A 22,272-nucleotide genomic window follows, 5' to 3' on the forward strand; every position below is an offset into this window, starting at 1 on the left:
GGTCCACATCTAATACTCAATCTAAAGAAACAAATAACCAAAATCAAAATCAATAGATTCTTATTTGTGTCATCCACCTAAGCCCAACAAAAAGAATAGTCCCAACGGATAATTCAATCATCGAAATATTTGAGTCTCAAATATTTGGAACGCCTAATTATTCGCAGCTATATCATACAAGATATATATATCACTTAATCATCTGATATGATAGTATATTATATAATATTAATAGATGTTCATGTATACAATAAATAGATGATTATAACATTATAATTAGACCTATTTAAACTTGTATAAAATAAATTAGAATTAGACCTACATGAATATATTTATAGTGTTAATATTAGACCTATTTAACATTGTATGAAATAAACTAGAATTACACCTACGTGAAACATAAATTAAACTCATCACATAAGCTAAAATATTGACATATATAAGGCTCGTGCGAAGCACGGACAACATGATTCTAGTGTGGAATAAAACTGTTACAGTTCTTTCTCAGAATTAACAGCTGATTTTGTGAAAAAGTGTCCTATACAAAGGAGTTAAAATGATTTTTTCACCCATATCCGAAGACCGGGTTTGACTCTATCTAGAATTTATTAAATTTCCCTCATCGATTAATTTTTAAAGATAGTATCATTTCTATAATTATTGTTAATAATAATAATTGCAGAGAGCTTTAGAAAAAGACTAGTTCGTCTTACCAATTATAAAGAGGTTATTTCATATAAGGACTTATTTGGAATACATTTATTTTCTCATTTTTCACTATAATGGAATTTTTCATGATTTAATTAGGGAGTTCTAACACGCATTTTCATTTTTTAGAGGGTGCACTCTCAAATAGATGCATTAGATATGTGTCTTGGTGAATATCATATGCGCCTACTCTTTTCTTTCATTCTCCTGTAGACGTATAACATATGCGCTTATTTTAGAGTGGACCTCGCTATTTTCGGAAGTGCACCCCAGATACCGTTTAATTATTACTTTTGTACACGTACTAAGATTGATATAAACCCCTTTCCCCAAAAATAAAATGTTATTATAAAAAATGACCTTATATTGTACTCACTCCGTCCCCTTATGCTATTCTCACTTTTTTTCCGACACTATTCACCGGTTAAGGGAATCTTGCTAATATATCCCAATATGTAAGTAAGAACATAGTCGTGAGTGATCTTGTTTGATTCGTCTCAATAAATTTTTTTAAAATATCAAAATTTTAAGATTTTTGGATTAATATATTTAGAGGTATATACGATAGAAAATATGTATCGACAAATATGAAAAAAGAAAAAGGAAGCAGAAAAAGGACGGAAGGAGTACATTAGACCTCCATTATCAGTGTATGGGCGGTGTATTTGTAGTGGGTGGGTCCCACCATATAGCAATTTTTTTTAAATGTATGCTTGGGCGACCACAATGGTCGCCCAAATGCCCACCAGCGACCAACTGGTGGGGGGGCACTTGCCCCCTCCTCATTGGTCAATGTATTTTTTTTTAAATATAAGGTTTAATTTAGTTTTTGTTTTTTTAATTTTTTTGTTAATTATATAAATATTAAAAATTAAAATTTATATCAAAATTAATAAAAACAAATTTTCTATTGAATGAGACCAATATTGATTTATTTAACACATTTAGAAAATCTACTTTTATTTGTCCATTTATTATTTATTTTAGTCAAATAGATCCAAATGCAGTTTAATATAATTATTATATCAAAATTTATAATTATTTAAATGAATTTTCAGATTTTATGTTTAATATAATTATTATATTGAATTGTTATATTGTAGTTATATTATAATTATAAGAAAGTAAAAAATAAAAATATATTGAATTTGCGCTCATATTAAAGGTAATGGATAAATGTGATTTTTATTATTATAGTTGAATTGATTAAAATATTTGATAAAAAATTAATATTATATTAAAAATGTGGAAATAGAGGTGGGATTTGTGAACGTGGATATTCATGGTCTTACCAAACGATCCATATTAGGCAAGGTATAGATGACGCCAGCTCAAGTAAACGTGAACATCACCAACTCTCCTGTATTGACTGCATGCAGAGGGCCCACTTATGCGTTTCACATATGGATCAGTTACTTATCTTCACATGTACTTGAGAAAAAAAAAGAAAAGGAAAAAAGAACATATTCACAATCACTTCCTCTGTTTGATCTCTATATAACACTTCTATACATGATTTCTCTGCATAGCCATAGCCTCCATCTAAACACAAAACCATAATCCCATCTCTAACAATGGAGAACCGTGAGAAAGAAGAAACAAGACACGAGAGTATCAATTACAGAGGAGTTAAAGCCATGCCCTACATCATAGGTAATTGACAAGCTATTACTATGATTGATTTAGTTTGTATATTATGTAACAATAAATTGGTGTATAGGAAACGAGACATTTGAGAAGCTAGGGACAATTGGTACGGCATCGAACCTATTGGTGTACTTAACAACAGTGTTCGGGATGAAGACGATAACAGCTACTACTCTTGTCAACGTATTCAATGGTTCAGCCAACTTTGCTACCTTGATCGGAGCTTTCCTTTCCGATACATACTATGGCCGATACAACGCCTTGGCCTTTTCCTCTGTTTCGTCTTTTATGGTATGTAATTAATTTGTAGTTATCCTACTACATGCATGGACATTATATACTTGGTTCCTATTAATGATATAGCTGTAGAGTTTGACGTAATAATAAAGGGGTGTTTATTTAGATATTAGTGTATAATATCGCCACATGCATATACGTCGTGTTAATATTTAATTAAAGAGATTCTTGGAAAGGATGCAACGTATTGATTGATCAGATTATACAAAGAAGTATATATAGAACACGGAGAAGGCTTTCATGCTTTACAAACAACAATAACTAACTAACTAGTCGGTTCTAACAAACTTGTGTCCATCTCAGCATAATCGTTGGGATGGTGTTCTATCATCCCCCTCAAATTGGGGATAGTTGAGTTCACTATACCCAATTTGCAGAGAACATCTTGATGTTGAATATCAGTAGTTTTTGTAAGTATATCGGCTAGTTGTTGTTTTGTTGGCGTGTGTCACGTATGATAATGAAATTAGCCCTTCCAACAACTTCTCCATCACGAAGTGACAGTCTATGTCAACGTGCTTGGTTCTCTTGTGGTAAACCGGGTTGCCTAGTCCATCCCTTCACTACTAATCTGGCCTTGAATCTCTCTATAGATCCATCTGCTTTCCTCTTCACCTTGTAGATCTATTTTCAACCAACTGGTTTCTTGCCTTTTCAGAGAATTACCAGTTCCCATGTCTTGTTTAAGTCTAAAGCTGCAAACTCTATCTCCATTGCTTTAACCCATCTTGGGTCTTTTGGAGCTTCTGCAAAGGTAATTGGTTCTACCTTAGGAACTTCTGTGTTAGGGGCTAAGGTGTGAAGCAAAAGGCTTGAGGCACATTTGATGTTAAAGTATGACTGCAAACATGAGAGGTGTGTTCCTCTGTTGAAGCAAGGTTGCAGTAATAGTAATCTAGATAAGCAGTCGTGTATGGATTCTGGAAGGTCGCGTGTGGGTATTGGTTGTAGTAGATAAAATTTGCGAGGTAATGATGCCAAGAGTAGGAGTTGAAGTGCTTTGTGAAGGACAACTGGAAATGGAATAGCTTGAGAAAAAAATTGTGGTAATGTCTGGAGATGGAACATCTGGACAAATGTCTTGGGAATGACAAGACTCAGTTAGTCCAGGTACCATCTCTTCATTGAAAAATGGTGGTAAAAAGTCAGAGATTTTGAGGTACATGGTTGATGGTGAAAGGACACTTGTTCTCATGAAATGCAACATCTCTGGAGATGCACATCTTGTTGTTGTCCAGATTGAGCAACTTGTACCCTTTCTTTCCAAACATGTAGCCTGGGAAGACACATCCGATTGCTCGTGGTTGGAGCTTGTCACGTCTAAGTGGAGTAGATGATGCATAACATAGACAACCAAACGCGCGAAGAAGAGTATAGTCCGGCTTAGTACCAAACATAACTTCATAGGGAGATAGGTTGTTCAATACAGGTGTAGGAAACCTATTGATCATGTGTGTGGCTGTAAATACACAATCTCCCCAGTAACTCAGAGGCAGACCAAACTGAAATAAGAGCGCTCTAGACATCTACAGTAGGTGCATGTGCTTTTGCTCGACAAAACCATTCCGCTGGGGGGAATACGCACACGTCTTTTAGTGGATTATACCCTTTCAGTTAAGATTTGTCTTGTTGCAAAGCTGGATCATAGCTCCAAGGAATTATCTGAATGAATGATCTTCACAATCCTGCCAACTTGATTCTGCACCAAAATGCACAAAGCTCTCAGTGAAGGCAAGTGCATTATTCTTTGTGGTGAGCAAGTGAGTCCATGTGCAATGACTAAAATTGTCTACCACTATTAAGAATTACCTGTAACCATCAGTAGTTAGTGTTCGGTATGGAACCCAAGCATCAATGTGTATGAGCTCAAAAATTGCTTTAGAAGTTATTGAACTTTTATTAAATGGTAGTCTTTTATGTCTAGCTTTTTCACAAACATCATGTTAGTTGAGCTTTGGTAGGAATATTAAAGCTCAATGTATTTCTCTGTGTTTTGATGATAACAAACTAATATGTTTAATCTCTTAGTGTTTTAAGCCTTCCAGGTCATTGCCATACTTGTAAGGATGCGCTTAAGTCACTTAGAGATGCGCTTGACTGGTCACAGTCGCGCTTAACACCAAGCGGAGAAATCAAGTTTCGCAAAACGGTGTTTCAATAAATCCTGTCAACGTACAGATGTGAGTGTAGGCGTGCTTCTAAGCCATTGAAGATGCGCTTGAAGCAAAAGGAGAAAGTTGATCACGAGGTTCCACTGAAGCTTAGGGTGTGCCAGAGCGTAGGAGAACAAATCTAGACGCTTCGAAGGCTGGTAAAGCGGGAGAGTGCAAGTTGCGTGCACAGGAAGGTGCGAGAAGAACTTTACACTCTTTGTGACGCTACTCCAGGGATCGCCAGCGTGGCAAGAGTTTGTTAGAGCTTAAAGCACACGGATTGCTTATGTGGCGTGGATCAACACATGGAGAACAAAACCAAATCACTCCAAGCCGTTGATTAATTCTGGTGAAGTGATCAAGGCACACGGATTAATGAGGTGGCTATTGCTTAGTCTTCTAGTTTGTTACAAGGAATTAAGCAAGGGTAGCTTAAGGTTTTTGTATAAATAGAGGACTATAGCATTCACTCTAAAAAGGGGGATCAGAGGGATTTCGAAGCTGTAATACAAAGTGAGTAGTTCATAGGGAAAGCTAGGGGTGCTTAGATTGATTACTCAGGTTTGTATTCAGAGAGAGTGTAGAGCCATTTGTTCTTGAGCTGATTGGTTGTATTGTGAGGAGAAAGCTTACAAGTGAGCTTCTCGTGTTGAAGCAAGAGATTGTAACCCTATTCAATCAATACAAAATTAGTGGTGAGTTTTATCCCGAGTCAATTAGTGGCTTAGGGTTCTCACCTTGGAAAAAAACTCTTGTGTTGTGTGCAAATAGAAGTGCGCTTTAATAACTTAAAGCGCGCTTTATTGTCGTCTGACCACTTCCGCACTTAAAGGACATTAGTAAATTCATTACTAAGTGTCCTACATTGGTCAAGCGCATCTCAAGTATCAAAAGCGCAATTCAATACTAGTGAAGCGCATCTAAGGCTTAATGAACCTTAGAGACAAAAGACAATAGCTAATCAAAACACGTATTTTCTACTTTGGTAACGTGTTATTTCCAACAATTGGTATCAGAGCACCAGGTTTGCCTATTTGCACTAATCCTTTTACAGGTTCAAAAGGATTCTCAAGTCTAGAACAATGGCCAGCTTCAACCTCGGTATTTCTCTCGCCAAGCCCCATGTCCTTATTGAAGGCGAACTTGAATGGTGGCTCACTATGACGAAGAACTACATCCAGCAAACCGACTATCAGTGCTGGAAGATTATTGAAAAGGGTGATGAGAAGATCTCCGAGACGGATGACTCAAAATGGGAAGCAAAAGAGTACCAACTTATGGAGAAGAATGCTAAAGCGCGACAGCTCATTCTTAATGCTCTTTCACGGAAAGATATAGACAAGGTAATGTCCCTTCCCACTGCTCAAGCTATGTGGAAAGCTATTATAAACATGCACTCTGGCAGTGATGATATGAAGGACAACCGTATCTTTGAGCTTAATCGCGAGTTTTGCTCCATTCGAATGGGGGAAAATGAGCTCGTCTCTGATTATCATTCTCGGTGTCAAATCCTATATGACAAGATGCTTTCTGCTGGAATGGAGAAGAAAGCTTGGGAGTATTCTATGGCGTTCATTCATGGAGTGAACTCAAAGTATACAACCCTCAAGCAAATTCTTCTTCAGTCCAAGGAAACCCGAGATTTGCCTATCTCTGTTCTTGCAGGTAAATTTAAAGTGCAGGAAATCAAGAACAACGAGGAAAAGTACTCAAACCAAGAAACAAGAGGGATAGCGCTCAAGCTTTCACGTGTACTCCAAAAGCTTGAAAATGATGAAGAAGGAGAAGAAGATGATGATAAGGACGTCGCTATGATGACTAAGGTTGTGAAGAAATTCTTCAAGAAACAAGGTGGTTTCAATCAGCGCGATCCTACCACCAAGCAGCGCGACCTCAAGGAGTTCATCTGTTTCAACTGCAACGATAAGGGACACCTTGCTAAAGCATGTCCTCATCTAAAGGTGAATCCAAGCGCAAGCTCCACCGAAATACAACCCCCTCCTAAACAAGCTTTTGTTTCACTCTGGGGTGAATCTGATGGAGATTCGGATGATGGAGCGCAAGCTGGTGTCTGCTTGATGGCTGGTAGTAGATCAGACTCAGACTCTAGCTCTGATATTGAGGTAAATGACCTGAACCTTGATATTCTTCCCAAGCGCAATCTAATCCTCCTTCTAAAAGAGCTTATGGTTCAACATAAGTCTCTAGCAACTGATGCTAGAGCACAGCTTGTTGAACTAGATAATGCTAAGGAAGAACTGGTTGAGCTTTCTAAACATTTACATGACAAAAACACACTCCCTTCTAAATCTTGTGAACTTTGTCATGGTAAAGGGTTAGAAGGTAACTCTGTCTCAACCAAAGATGTTAAGCTTGATCAGATCATATCAAAGCTTGATGTTCTTACAAAGTTAGTGGAAACAAAGCCTGTTTCTCAAACCGGCTTTGTTAAAGCTAGACCTGGATTGGGTTATGACCCCCAGGAATCTTCCTCTTCCTCCATTCCTCCTCAAGCAAGTGAAATATCTTCTAAGATCAAATCACTTGAACAAGACCTTACTGCTTACAAGAGTGAAAACTCTCATTTAAAGAGCAGGATTAAGGTACTTGAGGAACAACCTTCAGAAACCAAAGAGTGGTTTCGTGGGGCAAAAGCGCATCATTTGTATAATAAACAAGCGCATACCCCAACTAAGCCCTATAAGCCGATGGCTAAATCCAAGGGCAAGCGTCAACGTTATCAACGTTCACATGTTGACAACGGTTGCGCTTTAAAGCACATAGGTGCGCTTCGTAAAGCGCGACCTCATATTGTGCTTGATCTTAATGATCCTAGCTATTATGAGCCTGTTCATAAAACAAGCGAGTCAATAGCTATGGACAATGTTCCCACGAAGCTTGCGCTTCGTAGGGAACATAGAAATTGATCTTTTTCTATGCAGAATGAAATGAAGAGTAGAAGATTCATGTTTAGCGATTGTTTGTAATGAGCGATCCACTACGGCTACTCTCATTTCAACATAAGGAAGAAGCACAAGACTTCTTCAGGGCAAAAGGCAAGAAAAGATCACGAGACATACCAGTACACCATTCATGCTTATATCTCGGTGTACACTTTCTATGTGATCATTTGAAGCGCAAGATCATCAAGCGTGACTATATATCTTCAGAAGGGCAAATAGCGAATATCCTACACAAGCGCTTGACCGATAGACTTTCTTAAACTTCCAGGTTCAATTCGGTTTCGTGCAACTCCATTAGCTTAAAGGCAATGGCACTGTAAGTATTCCTCTATTTGACTAGAACTAGCAAGCATAATATCAATGTTTGAACTTTAGTAGCATGCGCTTAAATGATTAAATCATCTCATTCTGTGTAGTTGTTTATCAAACGGATTGCGCTTCTAAGGTATCTTCCTAGTTTAGCTCGATTTGATATAATCTCAGTCATTGCATGCTCTTCATTGCCAAAAACGTGACAATGGTGATCGTCTTCTACCCATATTACATGCCTAAGAAATGATCCATTGCATAGGTGTCCCTAGCCTGACTAGATGTAACGCTTCTCTCGTCCTTTATTGAGCTCTACATTAGAGAAGTATTCATTTGGTGACAAAAAGCCTCAATTACCATGCTACATGTATATGCACATACGATTACATATTACTTGAGTGATTGAATGCTGTAATGTCCCCAACTTGAAATGTGCATTTCCCGTTCATTTTACTATCTGCATAGTGGCTGGTAAGTTTGACACTGGACATCACATACATACACGAAGATAGTTACATTCGACATTGAGCTTCATCACTATCATATTCAAGCTTCTTGCCGTCGACCAAGAGCTTGTGGCTCAGAACCTTTCTCAGTTTGGTGATCATAAAGGTACTGTGGCCACGATTATCGCTGATTGTGCTTCATGCACAGGGCGAAGAGACTTCATCAAATCTCCCAAGAAGAAAGCACATCTAGAGACGTTGTTATGTACTTCTGGTAAGGGAAAAGGTTGCGCTTAAACATAAAAGTCGCCACCCCCTCCAGGTTTGTTGACCTTCATGTTTGTCTAAATGTGATACATTTGTCTCTCCCCTGCATCTCCCCACTCACAGAGCGGACCAACAAGAATCAGCGCATGTGATGAAGTTCTCTAGTTGATTAACGACTTTGTTGTTTGTGTGTGGTGGTTGCGCTTATAAAGCGGATTTGCTGGGCTTCTTACTCTTTACTATGTTTATTTGTATTCTGAACTAGTCTCCCTAGTATTCCGACCCTACTTTTGGCAGTTTGGAAATTACTAAGCATGCACTTGACTTTTATATCTCTGAGAGTCTTGCTAATGTGATATTTTCTTTGCCTTCTCTGTTTGATTTTTTCACTATCTCAGTATTGTTTTGATCTTAACCTAGAGAAGCGCACCTGCTAACTTTCCGACTGTATGATTACGCTTGAATTTTTCGATGATGTCAAAAGGGGGAAGAAAACAGGTACATCCTTCTTTGATTAAGGGGGAAGTTTGAGACCGTGCTTGAACTTAGGGGGAATTCGAAATCTGTCGATAAGGTACTTGGTAAAGATACTTCGACCTATTTCCGAATCTGTGTATATGATTAAATTGATGTTTGTTGTCTTCAATTTCATCACTAATGAAAGTATATGAGCTTACCTGTTATATAGTTTGTCATCATCAAAAAGGGGGAAATTGTTAGTTGAGCTTTGGTAGGAATATTAAAGCTCAATGTATTTCTCTGTGTTTTGATGATAACAAACTAATATGTTTAATCTCTTAGTGTTTTTAAGCCTTCCAGGTCATTGCCATACTTGTAAGGATGCGCTTAAGTCACTTAGAGATGCGCTTGACTGGTCACAGTCGCGCTTAACACCAAGCGGAGAAATCAAGTTTCGCAAAACGGTGTTTCAATAAATCCTGTCAACGTACAGATGTGAGTGTAGGCGTGCTTCTAAGCCATTGAAGATGCGCTTGAAGCAAAAGGAGAAAGTTGATCACGAGGTTCCACTGAAGCTTAGGGTGTGCCAGAGCGTAGGAGAACAAATCTAGACGCTTCGAAGGCTGGTAAAGCGGGAGAGTGCAAGTTGCGTGCACAGGAAGGTGCGAGAAGAACTTTACACTCTTTGTGACGCTACTCCAGGGATCGCCAGCGTGGCAAGAGTTTGTTAGAGCTTAAAGCACACGGATTGCTTATGTGGCGTGGATCAACACATGGAGAACAAAACCAAATCACTCCAAGCCGTTGATTAATTCTGGTGAAGTGATCAAGGCACACGGATTGATGAGGTGGCTATTGCTTAGTCTTCTAGTTTGTTACAAGGAATTAAGCAAGGGTAGCTTAAGGTTTTTGTATAAATAGAGGACTATAGCATTCACTCTAAAAAGGGGGATCAGAGGGATTTCGAAGCTGTAATACAAAGTGAGTAGTTCATAGGGAAAGCTAGGGGTGCTTAGATTGATTACTCAGGTTTGTATTCAGAGAGAGTGTAGAGCCATTTGTTCTTGAGCTGATTGGTTGTATTGTGAGGAGAAAGCTTACAAGTGAGCTTCTCGTGTTGAAGCAAGAGATTGTAACCCTATTCAATCAATACAAAATTAGTGGTGAGTTTTATCCCGAGTCAATTAGTGGCTTAGGGTTCTCACCTTGGAAAAAAACTCTTGTGTTGTGTGCAAATAGAAGTGCGATTTAATAACTTAAAGCGCGCTTTATTGTCGTCTGACCACTTCCGCACTTAAAGGACATTAGTAAATTCATTACTAAGTGTCCTACATTGGTCAAGCGCATCTCAAGTATCGAAAGCGCAATTCAATACTAGTGAAGCGCATCTAAGGCTTAATGAACCTTAGAGACAAAAGACAATAGCTAATCAAAACACGTATTTTCTACTTTGGTAACGTGTTATTTCCAACACATCACAAGATACAAAGTCATCACTGTTCACAGCTAAAGATTCTAGAAACAAAGACATTTTCTTGAGTTTATACGTAGGTAACTGCCCACATCTAATATGCCATAGTAAAGGATCATCACTAGAGACAACACTTTTAGGAACACGAAAAGATGAGCTAGACAAAGAAGCAAGGGATGTTGTGTTCTTCAGAAAATAAACCCCATTTGTCGAGTTACCAATTACCACTAGCTTGTTCTTGGAAAGGTCCTGCAAGAGACACAACTCCTTAGTAAATAGTACAATAGATTGCAATTGAGAAGTAAGTCTTTGGACAGAAATCAGGTTAAACATAAAACAAGGAGCATACAAAACTCCTTTCAAAGTTAACTAAGAAGATAGTATGATATCACATTCCAGACTTACAACAAACTTCTCACCATTAGGCATAATCACATGTAAAGGTCGAGAAATAGGTTTAAGAGACTGGAAGTTCGTACTATCTTAACTCATGTAAGCATTGTCCCCACTATCTATCATCCATTTATAAGGAGTAGAAGGTAGGGATTTATACCAGCAATGTTCATGACATTAGTTTCATTTGAAGAAGAAGAAATTTCAACTGCTCCACAAAATCCTTGAGCTCCAGTAGAATTTCCTTGGAGAAGAGCAAGAAGTTGTTGACATTGAGCATTAGAGAATCCATGGATGATTGCTGAACTGTCATCACAGTTTTCATCAACCTGAACATTTGCAGCAACCTTCTTGTTCTTCGTGAACTTGAATTCTGGAGGAAATCCATGAACTCTATTACATTTGTCCACCAAATGTCTAGTCTTCCTGCAGTGACTTCCCACAAGAGAAGACTTCTTGAAATCTCCTTTACTTTTTTCTTTGTGATTTCTAGCATAAAGGGATGCAACTGAATTAACAATGCAACTAAATTAACAATGTTATATTGAACACCAAATTGCCTTTGATTTTCTTCTTGAAGAAGAAGAGAATAAGTTGTTGCTACGTCAGGAGTAGGCTTAAGCTGGAGTGTTTAGCCACGAATAGCTGAATACGACTCATTCAGTCCCATAAGTAACTGAATGAGTTTACCTTCATCATCTTCTGTGGAAGACTTTTGTATAATACTAACAACCATGATATTTGCTTCGCTTTTTGAAGTTTTGAAGATCATCCCATAGGACTTTGATTGAAGTGAGATAAGTTGTGATGGACTGATTTCCCTGAGAAATCATTGTAAGTTCTCTCTTAACAGAATAGCATTGAGCACTGTTTAATTGACCGAATCTTGCTTCCAGCTCATTCCAAACTTCTTTTTGCAGTCTCGTAGAAGATCACACTCCTCCAATTTCTGGACTGACTGAGTTGATTAACCAGACGATCGCAAGATCGTTACACCTGTTCCACAATGGCAGCTTTGGATCAGGAGCAACATGTTTTGGAATTTCTCCTGTAAAAAAGCCCCTTTTTTCTTGCGTATAGCGAAAGTGTCACTGCACGACACCATTCACCATAGAGCTTACCGTCAAAGATATGTGAAACGAGTGGAATACCGGGCTGACCAGATGAAGCCACAATCCAAGGACTGTTCTTGGGAGTTTCATTTGTAAAAGAATTTGGCGTTTCAGTGGAAGAAGATACTAAAGAGGCCATGACTGTCGCATCGATGTGATCGATTGATCAAGAAGGATAGAAAACCAAAGATATTGAGACCCTGTTTGTTATAATTTCCCGGAAATGTTAACAGAAAGGAAACGAATCTAGACAACTTTCATGTTATTGTTCATTTGTCGAGGTGGGTTTGCGACTTGCAACTCACTAGAAGATGGTCTTATGACTCCCTTCGGAAAGGGTATTTGTTTCTGCAAACACGAAGGGTGTTTTCAAATTCCTTTGACGAAGGGAATCACACTACTGTTTTGCATTGTGTCACAGGTCCCGAAGCCACATCGACAAATGAATAACAACGTAAAAATAGTCTAGATTCCTTTCCTTTTCGTCTTCGTTACCGAGAAACGTGGCCTGAGAAAGAAACCATGCGTGAAAGCTTGGTGAAAGAGATGAATCATCGGGCGTGAAAGATTGGTGAAAGAGATGAGTCACCAACAATGGTGGAATGTAGAATGCGGAAAAAAATCGTCACTTAAACTGATACCATGTTAACATTCAATTGACGAGAGAAATCTTGGAAAGAATGCAAAGTATTGATTGATAATCAATGGTTACAAAAGAGTATATATAGAATAGGGAGAAGGCTTTCATGCTTTACAAACAACAATAACTATTAGGTGGTCGGTTCTAACAAACTTGTCTCCAGCTCAATATAACCGTTGGATGGTATCTATCATATAGACTGTTAATTTTGAAACACTAATACCTTTCCTGAAATTACTATCTCAAACGTGTTTGTGTTGAGAGTAACAACGAAAAATAAAGAGGAGATATACAATGAAGAAGATGACCAGCAAACAACTAGCTATGTACTAACAATCCCCTCAGTTTGGAGGTATTAGAACTGATTAAGACCGACATAGTCAGAATGTCAGTTAGCTGGAGTTTGGTGGGTACATGGCTGAATGTAATCGCTCCTTGGTGAAGTTTGGAACACACAAAGTTATTAATTTAAATGTGCTTTACGCGTTCCTGAAATATAAGATTTCTTGCGATATGAATGAACAATTGAGAGTCACAATGTACTGAAATTGGATCAGTATGATGTACTAATTTCTAGTTCAGCTAGTAATTAATCAGGTAAGCCAAGAAACACCAACTATGACTCTTCTAATAGAATCAACGTACTAGAAAAATCGATACGAAGATCAAAGAAGATAGGATAAATAGACGAAAGATCACGAATTGATTTGATTAGTTAAGAATGAATGTTTCGTTCAAACAAGAACTTATGCACCTAAATTTATACCCAACAAATAGGGCATGTTAGTATGATGCACAAGCTTTAACTGTGGAGTATATAGTCGTTGAAACATAATGCACAATTTTTATTTTGAGGCACTAATTAATTAATAGGCCTGGAATTGGTTCAATATTTATAGGCGCATATCTAATACGTCTTTTACTTGATAATTCGGGTCAACATATATACATATCTGATGCATCAACATTGAACATGACTTTTAAATTTGCTTAATTCATTGGTTTGGTATTCAATTAGGGAATGGTGGTGTTAACCCTAACAGCAGCCATCCACAACCTACATCCAAACCCTTGCTCACCATCACACCACACAGACCCACCAACAAACTGCACGGGCCCCACAACGAGCCAAATGGCGGTCCTACTAACGGGCCTAGCCTTATTAGTTGTAGGCGCCGCCGGCATAAGGCCATGCAACCTGGCATTCGGGGCAGACCAATTCGACCCATCAACTGAGTCAGGCAAGAGGGGTACCGCGAGCTTCTTCAACTGGTACTACTTCACATTCACCTTCGCCATCAATGACACTTATCGTCTACGTCCAGTCTGACGTCAGTTGGGCCCTGGGGCTAGCCATTCCTGCGCTCCTCATGCTGCTATCATGTGTCATGTTCTTTCTTGGTACTCGGGTTTATGTGCGCTTGAGGCCGCGTGGGAGCCCTTTCGTGAGCATCGCACAGGTGATTGTGTCCTCTTTTAGAAAGAGGAGGCTTAGGCTTGATCCTAATGCTCCAATGGATGGGTTACTGGATCATGTTTCTAACGAATTTGTCAACTCCAAGATCCCATATACAAATCAGTTCAGGTATTTGTTCGATTCAAAACTCGTTATTCATGATCTAATCAAGTAGAGAGAAATTAATGTCAGAATATCTGTACGTGCTAGGACTCAGGATGTTCTGCAGTATGCACATAAACATTGCTGATGTATGCACATACATTCCGGCATATGCCTATATACACTACGATCAATAAACACATATTATGATATATAAGTACACTGTAAAAATGAGTGTTAATACGTCAACAACATTCGCGTACTTGCATACTTTTCTATGCAATTGATAGAGCATCGTGATTGGTTCTACTATGAGCAACCATTCATTTTTTTCCGAAGCATTCAAGTTTAATTGTGTAAGTATATATTGATATGAAAATATCTAATATTAATAAAAAAATAAAATTTAATAAAAATAAACCTTAAAATATAAAAATTTCACAATCAAACCTCATTATCTAAATATAAACTTAAAACTCATGTGGTAGTAGACCTGGCAATTGGGTCGGTCAGGTTGGATTCGGGTTAGAGAGTTTCGGGTTCGGGTCATTTCGGATCGCGTCATTTCAGGTCAAACTTTACCGGGTCAGAATAGGTCAGGTTATTGCAGGTGTAATGACGGGTCGGGTTAATATGTCGGTTGATGTTGAATCTTTTTTCACTTTTTTGTAATTTTTTCTTTAAAAAGGATAATAAAAAATTATTTTCTTACACAAAAAATATTTATTTAATAAAAATAGATTATTTTTTAAAATTAATTTTATATATTTTATGCTTATATTCTTGACCAACAGGTCGCGTCATGACCTACCAGGTCGGGTCATACTCTGACAAAAAATTTCTCGGATCATCGGGTCGGGTCAAAATCAGATTCGTATAAAAACCGGTTGGATTTATGACCCAGAAACAGGTCGGGTCGGGTTTGCGGGTCGGGTCGATTTTTGCGAGGTCTATATGGTAGGCTTCTTTTCTTACATACGTACTACTCCATCCATCCCAAAATGATGTTCCCATTTCATTTTTGTTAACTATTCATACTTTTAGGGAATTTTCTTGATTTCTCTCGATATATACGGAAAAACATAGTCATGATTGATCTTGTTTTCGTCTCAATAAATACTTTAAATACATATAAATTTTATAATTTTTATTGATATATATTTAGAGATATTTCGAACATAAAACACGTCTTAATAAATGAGTTAAAAGTAAATGAAAACACGTGTAAATGAATGCATTGGAACTTGAAAGGTGTGATTGTCTGTGCAGTAGCTCACTGAAGTTATTAATTGCACACTTATTTTTTGAAAAAAGTAACTCAACCAAATTGATAGCAGACGAAGACAGAATACAATAAGTGAAAATAGGCAAAGTTGACACGACACGGCATAATAAAAGACCTAGCCACAGTAACCAAAAAAATTGAGCTACATTACTTGTCCTTCTATAAATTAGACATTTTTTAAAAAAAATCTTTTCATAAATATCCCTCTATTATTTTCAATAAAAAGTATCGTTATGGTCACTTTTAGGCTCTATTCTGTCATATTGAATATTGAGATGAAATTATAATTAGAATTGAATAAATAACTGAAGTATTAGTTTAATTTTTATATAAAAGTTAAATAGTTATTTGTTATTACAAGAAATTTTTTTAAATAAAATTATAAAATTAAAGGATGGAGTTAATAAAAATAATGTATATAATTAATATTAGTTGTGAGGTCAAATGATAAATGAATTTGTCAAACCACTTTAAACTTTCTTAATATTAGCTAACTCGATATTTATTTGTTAAACATAGTTGAGAAAAAATAATTAAGCTATTTAAAAATTTAAATTACTTTGTCAAAAAGGACCTTATTTTTTATGTGAAAGTAATAGTTTTTATCCATTTATATAGGGACAACAATATCCAACAAGGAAAAAAACTCCTGAAAACATGCTTTTTCTTACATCAAACTTGGCCCAAGTAACATTGTATTTGTATTCGATATAGCTTATGTTAATGAAGTTCTCTGTGAAAGTAAATTTCTGTTGTCAAATATAAACTGTGAATATAACTATCTAACTATCAATGTAGAAAAATAATATTTTGAGTTATTTTCTTAATTATCAGTTCATACTACGTGACACTCGTGTTTTTAAACATATCATTCTCTTTTTATAAATTAATATTTCATATCCATAATTTGGAAATTCATTATTTGAAAAGACAAGGTTATATTCAGCATCCGTCCAACGTATGCAGTCAACAATAACTTTATACTCGTCACAACATTTTGACTGATCATAACATAACCAAAATGATTTTTGGCTGTCGTGTTAAGGTTCTTAGACAAAGGCGCAATAATAACCACAGAAGACCAAGTCAACGAACACGGATCATCATCAAACCCATGGAGACTCATAACCATCAACCAATCAGAAGAAGTCAAATGCGTCTTACGTGTCCTCCCAATTTGGGTCTCCGCCATACTATACTCCACCTCCCAAATCACCCTCCAAAACTACGTCGTTTTCCAAGCCCTTCAATCCAACCGCCATGTCACCACCACCTTCCAAATCCCCGCCGCCTCCTACAATTTCTTCACCATGCTAGCCGTTACCCTTTGGCTCCCATTCTATGACCGGTTAATCGCTATCCGTTTCAAAATCTCCCTCCTACAAAAGATTGGAACCGGAATCTTTATTGCTATACTCTCAATGGGGTTGTCCTCTTACGTTGAGCATAAGAGGAGATTAGGGTTCACTGAGTCCGGGTTTTGGCTTGTTCCTCAGCTGGTTTTGGCAGGAGTTTCCGAGGCGTTTACTATGGTTGGTTTGGTTGAGTTCTATTATAAGGAGGTTTCAGATCGGATGAGGAGTATTGGTGGGGCATTGTTTTTTACCGGGTTGGCGGTTTCGAGCTATTTGAGTAGCTTGATTGAGTCGGTTGTTGACAGGGTGAGTGGAGATGGAGGGAAGAGGGTTTCATGGTTGGATCAAGATTTGAATGTGGGGAGACTAGACTTGTTTTATGGGCTAATTGCTGGTTTGGAGGTTGTGAATTTGGTCTATTTTTTTATTTGTGCCAAGTGGTATAGGTATAAAGGGAGTTGTGCTATAGTGAAGAATGGAAATGGTGAGGGAGTTATAGGTGTTTGATGGGCTATAATTAGGTTATCAAGTCATACAAAAATTTAAGCGTTTTGTTTAAGGGTTTGAGTGGTAGAATATTTGATTATATTTAAATGTGTGTGTGATTTATATGTTTTTAAATATTAAATTCATGTGATTGAATTTTAATATTAAATTTTAATATTAAAGATAACACCGTGATATATTGAGTTTGATTAAAAGCGTTAAAATTCACATATATTATATTATCCTCATATATTCAGATATATTATATGGATGTGGTTCGGGTGCAAACAACACTTATGGTGTAAAATGAGAATTAAGTATAAACTGTCATTTTAAAAAAAAATGCAAGTCGGAGGTCAAAAATTACATCCCAATAAAAATGCATATAAATAAAAATACATGTTAGAAGCCCTTTTATGCATGTATATTTTGCATGCAGTTTTAACACATTATCATGTACTTTTTACAAATAAGCATGCATTTTTTGCACATAAGCATGCACTTTCATTTTTAATCAAAATGTAAGTTTGTGTGTTGAGAGTGCATGCTTATGAGCAAAAAATGCACGCTTATGTGCTAAAAGTGCATGCTAATGTGTTAAAAATACATGTAAATACAGATGTATAAAAGGCTTCCGTCTTGCATGTTTTTAGGATATATTTTTTTGTCTCCGACATGTATTTTTGTTGGTATGCATTTTTGAACCCCGACATGCATTTTTGGACCTCCGATATATATATTTATTTATCTTATTTTATATCATAAAATTTGTTTGTAGCTGACACTTTCCTATATTATATTACCCTCGTCTCATTCCTAAGTAAATTGATATTCCTAATTAAAGAAGTGTGTATGTATATGGTGACAGTTAAAACAGTTAACTACCCAATTAAGACTCGTACATATCCCTTACAGTTGAGAGCACTACCCAAGACTACCGAACAACACAAAATAAAAAATAGGATTCAGTTCGGAGTATATATAAACGGCTCGGCTAGCTATTACACTTATTTTTTACTAACCGTTGTACTGTCAATCGTGACGAGCCACATAGGGCCCAGCTCGTGATGAGTGACAGGCGGACCAATCGCGATGAGTGAAAGGACCATGCCCGTGACGAGCAGATCCATGACAGATCGTGACGAGCCACACAGGGCTAGCTCGGGACGAATGGAGCTAAGTAATAATAGGAGGTGTTTTAGGTGTTCGTAACTATTTTTATTGGTTCTAAATGGTTATTTATGCCTTTTTATGTTATTTTTGACAAGAAAAAACACATAAAATCATGATGTTAGGCTTAATGGGGTTGTACGTGTGTTCGGCAGGATGAAAACATTGTTTTAATGAATGAAAGAGGTGTTTTAGGGGTTCATAAGTATTTTTATTGGTTTGAAATGGTTATTTATGCCTTGTTATGATATGCTTGACAAGAAAATGATATGAAATCATGATATTTGGTTTTATAGGATTATAATACGTTTGGCAGGATGGAAACATTGTATAAGTGGATGAAAGGGTTTGTATTGATTGTTAATGGTTGTAATAACCTAATTGAGATGTTGTGGCATAATATAGTACATAAAATCATGAACCCAATGATATCTGGTATAATACTTGTTTCACCTATTGATATGATACTTGTTTTCTATATATATTATGCAAGCCTCCATGTGATTTCTGAAATTCACAGTTCGTATACTGAAATTCACAGTTGGTTACAGCTGGTTTACACCCACAATGGATAGAAGCTGGATACATCACATATACAACTGTCTTGTACAAGCACATTTACTCCTATAAAAGAGTCTTTGTTAGGAAATATTTTCTACACCCACAAGGCATATTCCACAACCTCTCAGTGACAATAGATGGCTTCTTCATCATCCTCATCAGTCACAACGAATAAAGTCTGTTATTGCGGTTTTTCTTTAAGTTCAACAGACCGTGAACGGCCGGTGGAACTTGGTAGAAGGTTTTGGGGGTGCCCATAATTCGGCACATGGGATGTGAAGAAACCAAATAATGAAGGAGGTTGCAATTATACAGAATGGATTGATCCACCATTCAGTCAACGAGCACAAGAGGTTATTGATGAACTCCAGAAAGAGAGAAATGTGTTAAGTGAGCAGAATGAAGGTCTTATGAGGCTTAATTTTAAGGCTAAAGAAGATATCAAATATTTGGATAAAACTAGAGCGGTTAGAGATGTAAGACGTCTTAGAAATCCTAACCCATGATTTTTCTTTGTTTTATGAAACTTTGCAGGGAACATGCAACTTTCTCATGAGAGAGATATCGAAAGAAGAATTGCCTTATTTAGAATGAATGTAATGCTCTTTGAACAATGTATTATTAAGAAATATTGTAACATTAATTGTCTTGATGTTGTAATCCCTATTTAGTTTAGTGGTAAGTGATTATGAAATTTAGTGCATTACTAGAACTTTAACACAACCAACATAACCATTACCAGCTTAAAAATGAAAACATAGATGAGCATTAAATAGAAACAACAACACAACAATAAACAAAGAAAAGCCCACAATGAAGCACAACGAAGCCCATTAAACCCACACTGAGCCAAAAATGTCCAATCTGGCAAATGGGATTTTAACTAGGCCCTATTTTTGAAGACTCTCATCAACTTATGCTTGGATTCGGAAATGAAATTGATCCCTAGTGTAGTGTAGCTGTCACAGATGTGACCTTATAATGCAGTATTTCATCAGGCTTTGCAGCTTAAGATCCGGGCCTTTGTCTCCTCTCATCATGAAAGAGATATGAAAAATTGTATGTGAGCTGTAATGTAGCTGTAATCCTTCTCTCCCTCCAACTTCAACTATAAATACACTAGTTATGGAAGAGCAAACTCATTCCAAAACATCAATTCCTTGTTCATTTTGGAGTGTGATGAATTTTGATACGGTGTCTTTTAGGTATCGTGATGGTACGGTTTACCACAGTTACTTTACTGCCAACCGCGATGGTAGCAACATGCGTCCAATTCCAACATGGATGACGTCAACAATTGGGCAAGAATTCTTTGGTGTTTCTCAAACTGAGGTAAACTTTTAGTATATGTCTATTACTAAGAATATTTATAAACTACAACACTAACAAACCATCATGTGCAACAAGAAAGTGAAGCAACATATAACTTCAATCATCATCAAGATGACACTCTGCTTGTTTATACTCTGTACTTCATTCGACCAAATCCTCGATGCACGAAGCTAGACTGGGATGCTATATCAGAATAGTGGAACGAGGCAACTGGAATGGGGAAAATCCCAGGGGTGTTGAGGTTAAGGTTTGACACGTTGAAACAAATGTATGCTGAATGGACGATGTTTGTAAGGGATTATCCTGGTCCACACCATCCTATTGGTGATGATGAATAGTTGACAACAACTTGTTCCCCAGAATTTGAGAAATCCAGGGATCGTCCAATGCATTCCAACACGGTTGAGCTCCTAGCTCGAATCCGTGCCAACTTCATGGGTTGAACGTCACATTTTGCAATTACACGGTGAAGATTAGTCTTTTGTTATTGTGTTGTGTTCTAGTTATTGTTTTTTATGTGTTATGTAACGTTGTTTATCTAGAAAATTGCAACCTTGTTTTGTTTTTTGTCAGTCCTATGTATCATTCAACGTTTATTATCTAAATGGAAAGTTCATTTGTTGTTTGTGATATGTTGGTTTGTGAGTATTTGGACCCAATTACTCTATTTAGGCGAAACATGACCCATATAGGGAAATTCTGACTTCTTTGTTCAATTGTACTTAGTTGACCCAATGTAAATTTGTTGGGCCAGAACCAGTTAGCGTTAAAAAGCCCAACAATCCGACTCGTCATGACCATGCAATGTTCACGCGTCACGAGTGGTACCATGTTCAATCGTCACGATCCGAAGGCTATTATGCAAACTCAGAATTAGGCTGTCTTATCAAGCCCATACTTCTCTTTGATGTTACAATGGCTGAGAACTGAATTGCACAGACCAGAAGCTACTTAGTTTAACCGCTTTTACAACCACATATTTACTCCTTCTTCACCTATTTATACACCCATATCTCACCATGATCATTCAACATTACATTCATTCCTTCCATATCTCTTCCTTCCAAAAAATATGAAGAAGTTTTTTCTATCAAAGTTCAAAAAAATGTCAATTGAGAGGGTACAACATGAAGAGGATGATGAATCAAATCATTCTCTTCATGAAGAACAAATGGAACATGGTGTTGATTCAAATGCCTTCTACTTGAATAAAGGAAATTTATCTCAAGATTATAACAATCAGGTTAGCGTAAAGTCATATGTAAAAATGTAGAGTTCCAACAATCATCATGTTAAATTTTGACTAGATAGGTTTGATGTCGTAGTCATATGTATGTCTTATGTCTCATTATGCTTTAGGCGTTTTTGCACGGAACCACCTGTTATATGACCGAATTTACATGGAACCACCCCCTATATCGATAATTATTCTGAACCACCCAAATTTCAATATTTTATTACCAGGAGCCACCCATGGACAGATTCCGTCAAAAATTCTGTTAAAAAATGCCAAAATTACTAAAATATCCCTAACTATTTTTGAGATGCCATTGTTTTTTACCCTTCTACCCCTCTCCTTCACCACTCAATATCTTATCTTGATTTTAAGAGCATCGATGGAGGAGCTTCAATGGTGAATCTGTAACTTGAAATAGTCTAG

At 37.0% G+C, this 22,272-nt stretch overlaps 1 protein-coding gene across 1 annotated transcript; it reads left to right on the forward strand.

The window, feature by feature from the left end:
* The first annotated feature begins 2,282 nt into the window (after window positions 1-2,282).
* Window positions 2,283-19,874, forward strand: LOC141250448 (uncharacterized). Its single transcript, XM_073669974.1, is given in 10 exon segments — window positions 2,283-2,361; window positions 2,429-2,646; window positions 13,884-14,161; window positions 14,163-14,450; window positions 16,754-17,547; window positions 18,328-18,524; window positions 19,261-19,387; window positions 19,483-19,514; window positions 19,562-19,756; window positions 19,815-19,874. Coding segments are annotated over 10 exon segments (2,268 nt in total).
* Window positions 19,875-22,272: the final 2,398 nt, after the last annotated feature.

This window comes from Phyllobates terribilis, unplaced genomic scaffold (genome assembly GCF_046119375.1).
Source record: "Phyllobates terribilis strain yellow unplaced genomic scaffold, ASM4611937v1 Scaffold_5716__1_contigs__length_49693, whole genome shotgun sequence".
Taxonomy (NCBI): domain Eukaryota; kingdom Metazoa; phylum Chordata; class Amphibia; order Anura; family Dendrobatidae; genus Phyllobates; species Phyllobates terribilis.